We start from the raw sequence: 7000 nt of genomic DNA, 5'->3' as shown, positions 1-7000 counted from the left end.
CTACCACGATAACAAAAAATATACTTAATGCAAAACAGTTAAACCATTTTAGCAGTTGGCATTACTGTACAAATCCAGGCCCAAGTGCAGACCGACATGTTTGTGCTGCCACGCAGATCTAGCTAAAATTTTCTTTGGGCTGATCCTTGCGACAGATTCTGATGGCACTACCGTTATCATCACTTTCCTCCCCAGTGGACCCCTGCCAAAAACGCACACATACAGCTCTGAGCTGGTGCCCAGTTTCACAAGAGATGATCGTCAGAATTCATCTGCCTGCTCAGGTTCACCCTTCGCAAGAGCTAAGAGGCTTCACCAATCGTGCTGTTTTGGCTGGAAGGGAATTAAATGGAAGGTGTGAGCTCCTCTGCCGGGTTGGCTTCAAGATGTCCATCCTGACCTTACTATTTTTTTGCTGTGCTCTTCTTAGATTTCATCCTCTTCAATGCTTATTCCAGCCTCCTTCATGCTCCCCAGCTCTTTAAAGGTTGCTTTTGTCAGTGTCCTCTTTGTGCCCCTCAGGACAGATTTGAGTTTCCTGGTCAGTACATCTGGCCAGTTGTGGCTGTAAAACAGAGAAGAGAGGAAGAGTTAGCAACGCTGCTCGCTAAGGAATAGCCTTTCATTTTGCATCATTTTGTGTCAAACAAAGCAGAAACATCAGATGTTCTCAAAGCTGTCAAGAAGCATCAGGCAAGGAGGGATGTTAGTAGAGAGCTGCAGGGATGTGGTGGTCCCAGTAGACCACACAACCGCTGGAGGTGTTGCATGGGTTAATGGGATACATAGAGCTTTCCTCCAAGGATATCCACTTTACAAATATAAATTAAATTTACATAAAAACAACCAGCTGCTCATGAAAAACATTCCTAACTGTGCATCAGAAGCCTCGTAAGTCTCCCAGCTCGTAATAACAGAGATTCCCTGTTAATCATCTGGGTTTCTCTGGGTTTGAGGTCATTCACTGCCACCAACGAAAAATCTGAAGGTCCAGCTGCTCTGACAGCCCCATGATCTCACCAAGCCCAAGACAGGATGGGCAGAGAACCAGAAAGCCCTGACAACCGTCTCAGATCCAGGTGTGGTTTTGCTGTCTTTGCCTGGCACTGTTCTTGGCAGAATAAGCTCGGCTGAGTACCAGGACCCAAGACCTGGGCTAAGTGAGAGACTACATCTAGATCCAGGCTAGTAAACTGACGTGATGGAGCTGAAGACGATCATTTGCTATGATGCTCCAAGTGTCCATGATGCCCAGGTTCTACCATCTGTCGGTGGGCACAGATTTATTATAACATAATGGGGTTTCAGAGGCAAAATAAACAACTCTAGAAGACCAAAAGCTGAGTGAATGGCAGGACTTTGGGTAGGTCTCAACTCTGCAGCTGTCCTGTCCTACATAAAACATCATATGAAAACAAATTTACTGTGTATAATAGCAGAAAATATAATTCCAGCTGTTGTAAACCAAAAAGAACCAAATGTTAACCCATACCAATGACACCATTTTGATTATATAGATATTAAAAAGAAATAGCTGAGAAATTGTTTTTATATGGATATATATGGTTTTAAATTGTACACACCATTGTTGTGTACAATGAACAAACAATTACTTTAGAATACAAGTATATGTAAAACTGACTACATGAAGCAGGGATCCTGTAGTAATAGGACAAGGGGTAATGATTTTAAACTAAAAGAGCGTACATTCAGACTACACCTAAGGAAGAAATTTTTGACAACGAGGGTGGTGAACCACTGGCCCAGGTTGCCCAGAGAGGTGGTCGATGCCCCATCCCTGGCAACATCCCAGGTTGGCTGGGGCTCTGAGCACCCTGATCTAGTTGAAGATGTCCCTGCTCATGGCAGGGGGTTGGATTAGGTGGCCTTGAAAGGTCCCTTCCAACCCAAACCCTTCTGTGATTCTATGATTCTATCCCAACAGGCGATAAGATATGAGGTCTTGAAAGGAGGGCAAAGAATGTTATTAGGCCCAAGCACTATTCACACTAATGACCAATTATTAATATAGAATTGTTAAGTAGCCTAATGAAATTACCCTTAATGACAGCACAGGATGAGCTGTCTTTAAGTATCAATTAGATGTCCATAAATTATATAAATATACTTTAGAGCATATACAAGACTATAGCAAATTCAACTAGTAGCACTGGCACCAGAACCATGTATGCTGGGTTGACCACTCTGACAGCCTGCGCTGTAGCACTACTTGCCCAATGTTTTTTGTTATCATTCAAAGGAATTGTATTTTATTATTTGACCTAAGGTTCTGCAGATGGTGTTTGATGGTCTGGCTACCTGTGCCTGAGGACTGGCATTAATCTGGATGCAACAAGAGAAGAGCCCAGACCTCCAAACTCAGCACACATCATGTTCCTTTCACTCTCATAGTCAGTGGGAGACCAAGGGCAGCCAAGGACAACCAAGGGCAAAAAACAGGGAAGGGATCTAAAGGCAAACTGCTGAATCTTAAGAAATCACCCAAATGTGTCAACCCAATGTGATTTAGGATCCAGGGGAGGATCCACCCTGAAAATTCATTCATTGAAGTTTATGAAAAAGAGCTGATGCCCTTGTCAAAGACAATCATCTGAAATGTTTTGCAACTGTTAAGGAAGAGAGGAACATAATTTTTTTTTTTTTTAGGCCTTTTTGGTGTTGAAGAAGGTATGCCTTCCAGTGTGTTGCTGGGTGATGTCCCTGCATACCAAGAGAGAAGTAGCTGAGGCAGAGTGGAAGAAAGGGGGAAGAGAAGAAAGATATGATGGGAAGGAAAAACATCAATAAAAATGAGCGTTTGGTTTCTGCTGTTCTGGTTTTAATCTTTGGAGAGATCATGCAGGCAAAGTAATCCGAGATTATCCCTGCAGTGGGGCTGAAGGAGTAAGCTGTAGTTGTAAGGTTTCTGTGTAGGTGTGTGTTTCACCTTCAGGGACAGAGAGAATTTTTATCAAAAACCCTGTCCTGAATGAGCTTTCAGATCTTAACTGCTGGTCAGCCACAACTTGCTAGTCTATGGCTTGGCCAGCAAGATGCAACGATTTGGGTTTTTTACTGTATTTACTGAAGAAGAAAGAACCTTGAGGGATCTCCTGTCACTAAGATGAGAGGTTAGAATAGGGGGAGAGGCAAAGTCTTGAGGAAAAAAAAAGAAAGAAAATAACTTAAAAAATTGAGCCTCAGTACTTTTAGGTGATCCCAGACTGGTCCTTTTTCTGTGCAGGACACAGTACCTGTAAGCTTATGCATCTAAAGTTCAGCAAAGAGCAATACAGGCGGCAATAAGATTTATATGCCATGGATCCCTCCATAAATACAGCAGCTGCCATTCACATTGAGGTGAAATCTCACCCCTTTGAACTCCATAATGAACTCTGACTGACCTGCATGGGGTCCAAGTCTCATCTCCAAAGGGGGATCAATCTAGGGACCACAGGGAGTCGTTGACCTCTCTGTGGGGCAGTTCTCTGCTGAGCCTTGAAGGAAAGAGACAAATCCCTTTCTCCATATCAGAAGCACTGTGGGAAGCTAGGGGTGGGATACAGCAGCCTGAGGATACTGTCTAACAGTATTTGAGATGCCATGGTTTATCCTACATGGTCTTCAGCTTCTGTTTCATCTGCCAGCCTTGCACAAGTGTCTCTGACAACCATGGTGCTCTGGGCTGAATCCCACTTGCATGACTGAGTTAGTAGGTCCATGTTAACATCACAGATCCTACTGCAGGACAAAGTATAAGGATCACCAGTGGTATAGCCAAGAGGTTTATCTTCAGGTAACTGGAGGTGCTCTTTGGTGTTTCTCGTGTTTTGCTACACGTTTTTATCAAGATCCAGCCAGAACCATGATTTCTCTTTGAAAACAGGTGTCCACCAAGGGCAACAGAGCCCACAGTCACTCTTTCAAAGTTAAAGGACTGGCTTCCTGAGCATGAGGAGCAGAGTCTTGGCCTTTCTCTAGACTCCAGGCCAGCTGAACACTCCCAAATATATAAATACGCCAATATAGGGATCCCTATCTTATCACAGCAAGGATCCTGTGACACTGTTAACAGTTTACTGTCCCAGACCCGATGGACTATAGATCACTACATCTGAGATCCTTGTATAGCATTCCTTTATTACTATCAAGGAAAAACAAGGTTACTGGTGGCATATTCCCTTTCATCATGAATGTCTAAGATAGATTAGCTGGAAACATCACTAAACCACCAAGCAAGCATGTGGGAATAAGTAGCTGTTGAGGACATAATCGCCTCCATTGAAAGCTCCGTGCACACAAGAAGGACTGTTGAAAAGCTCCAGGTATAAATGCCATATTGATTTTTCTTCTGCTTCCCATGAATTGAGCCAAGTGGGCTAATGAGGACCTTCTGTTCTCTGTAATGTACTGCTAATCAGCCTTGCTTCAGCGCAGAAGTCTATGTCTGTGGGTGATATACGTACTAAATGTTTGTGTATCAGTATACGTGCAGTTCTTGTTAAGCAGGGCTGACCCAAGTGAGAGATCCTCTTTGTCTCTAACCTTGGAGGATTAGCTTGTGCTCATAGGTAGAGATCAGCAGGGACATCTTCTGTGCCTTGGAGCTTATCTTTAGCAGCGAGCATTCATATATGGTAGTGCTTATGCAGGTCTCTGCACAGTACGTCCCATGTTTAAATCTTTTTTTTTTTTTTTAAATGAGGAATTTCTGCCCAGCTCCTAGGATAGAGAGAGCCTCAAACAAAAATTTAAAAATATCTTCAGGGAGATAAAACAGCCTAGTAACACTCCCTGAATCTTGAAAATTTGTGCTTGGGAAAGAGGAACACAGCCAGAAGTTCTCTGCTGGGTTTTATCCTTGTGAGAAAATTGGATGGAGCTTTAGTCTTTAGAGTAATCTATCAGCCTGGTATGGTGTATCTTAGGGGTTTGTAACCAGCCTATATCTAGGCACTCTGGGCTTTCATCCTCTTTTGCCTTTTTCTAAAAGGAAATTAAGTAAAAGTTAGTGCAGAGGCACTGAGCAGAAACATTACTGCTGCTTTCAGAGGTATTATAAAAAAAAAAAAAAGCAGCATTTTCATGGGACATCAGACTCTCTATGTGCATGTGTGTGTGTGTGCATGCGTATATGCCAGCCTTGCTCTGGTAACACCTATTTGATCAGGCACCTCAGTTCATGCTATTATACTCCAGGCAACTTCTGAATTCTAACCAAATCTTCCTAAAAACACATTTATTTCTCATACCAGTAGGTACCATAGTGATGAATAACGGCGCTACATCCTGATTCATGTCATGAAATACGGGATTACACTAGGGAAGAGATATACATTACAGGAAAGCAACAATAGACAATTTGGATTCTTCCAGGCTTGAACTCCAGCTTTTTCTCTGTGTTTACACGGACTGGGCTCTTCCTGGCACGGTGCACATCGACATCCCGTGGATCGATAATACGCGGCAGGCAAACACAGTAATACTGTATTTCTTTCAGGAATGAGTGTGATAACAGGTCATCAATTTGCTAGGACATCAAGACTACTGCTGTCTTTAGACAGCTTTGCTGCCGTTCCGAGCACCTTTTGAATGAGACACTTTAAAAGACTAACATATATTTTTGACAAAAAAAAAAACCAAACATGGCACTAAAACCAGCAAAGTGCAAACAAATAACATATAAGCAGACAGAAAATAGCAGAGCTACGTTGGGACTGTCCTACAGCTACTACCTCAGATCTAGGCCCTTTTGCCAAGGAGTTTTTCAGCTTTCCTCCTTTTGAACTCTGCAATTTCTTCCGAGGGTAACCCATGAGCTCTACACCTGCAGTGAACACGTAGGCCATTAGAGAAAGAACCAGTTCAGTTTCATCTGCAATAAAGAACAGACCGTAACGGAGACCGAGTGAAAGGCAAGCGTCTTCTGGTGTGAAAAAGGAGAACAAATATTGGGCCTGGTTCAGATTTTATTTATTCCCCTCTTGTACTGCTTCATCTCGGCTTACTTCAGAAGATGAGGTGAGCTAATTTAATTTTAAGTGTCCCAAAGTTAGGTGCCTGCTCTGAGGCACGCATCTTTTGTAATCTGTATAGCCAGGCACCTCCAGAGAGCTCTTGGCACACCTTAGACACTTCTCCCGGGACAAGATGAATGACTGCTGTTTTGGACCACAAGCTAGATATCTATCATGGCCGTATCCTGAATCTATTACATGAGATGAATCCTGGGAGAATCGTTCCATTATTCCTCCAATCCTCCCCCTCATTCATAAAAGGGAAGAGCAGAACAAAACTGCTGTGAAGATCTTGCCTGTGGTTAGTTCAGCTCCTGCCTCAGTGGCTTTTGGTCTTCCAGGAGTATTGCTTTCAAGAACTCTCAGCTCTCAAAGCTGTGGGCACATTTCCAAATGGAAATCCTCTGTCACTGTCCCTAGAGACAGCAGTTTTCCCTGAAAGTTTAGCACAAATTTAACAGCCTTTCCCAAGGGAGATCGGAGTCAAGTTTCTGCTCTTTTGCCAATTCTATCCTACAAATGGCAACGTCTAACCAAGATGTCCTTCCACGCCTTACCTAAATCCTCATCTCTGAGAACACCTTTCCTTTTTACAGAAACATTGATCCGTGTTTATAAACCCTCCCATGAGTTCCAGAGCCTTTAAAGCTGGGTCCCAAGGACAGGGAAGGCAGGAGGTTATAAACCTGATGGGCTGAATGAGGAATGGCTTCTTCTGGGAATCTACAACTTGGGTGGGATTCATCTCTCTGAAATTTAGCTATCTGCAACAGAGATGTCTCCATCTGATCCAAGTATCTTGGGCTTTGTTCTGAGCAACTGCTGGGGAGGTTATCCCAAAGTAGATGTCCTCTGTGGAGCAGAGGAGCTGCACCTAGAAGTGCCCGTTTCTCTGCATTGACTAGAAGATGTGTAAGATGACCAGCTCAGATGGAGGTGTCTATGCTAGAGGTAAATAACTTTTAATAAGATTAAGTCCTACC

General features: G+C 43.2%; 1 protein-coding gene across 1 annotated transcript in view; it reads right to left on the bottom strand.

Annotated features, from left to right (window-relative positions):
- Nucleotides 1-426: 426 nt before the first annotated feature.
- Nucleotides 427-7000, bottom strand: part of GUCY2F (guanylate cyclase 2F, retinal) — a gene marked incomplete at both ends in the record, with an annotated part of 44327 nt that continues 37753 nt past the window's right edge. The window contains one exon of the mRNA XM_082015001.1: nucleotides 427-565. Within this exon, the coding sequence (XP_081871127.1) occupies nucleotides 427-565 (139 nt within the window). The remainder of the gene's footprint in view (nucleotides 566-7000) is intronic.

The sequence above is a fragment of the Phaethon aethereus genome, assembly GCF_964289735.1.
Source record: "Phaethon aethereus genome assembly, chromosome: 1".
Taxonomy (NCBI): domain Eukaryota; kingdom Metazoa; phylum Chordata; class Aves; order Phaethontiformes; family Phaethontidae; genus Phaethon; species Phaethon aethereus.
Note: the sequence above shows the minus strand (reverse complement) of the source record. Positions and strands in the feature narration are given on the sequence as shown.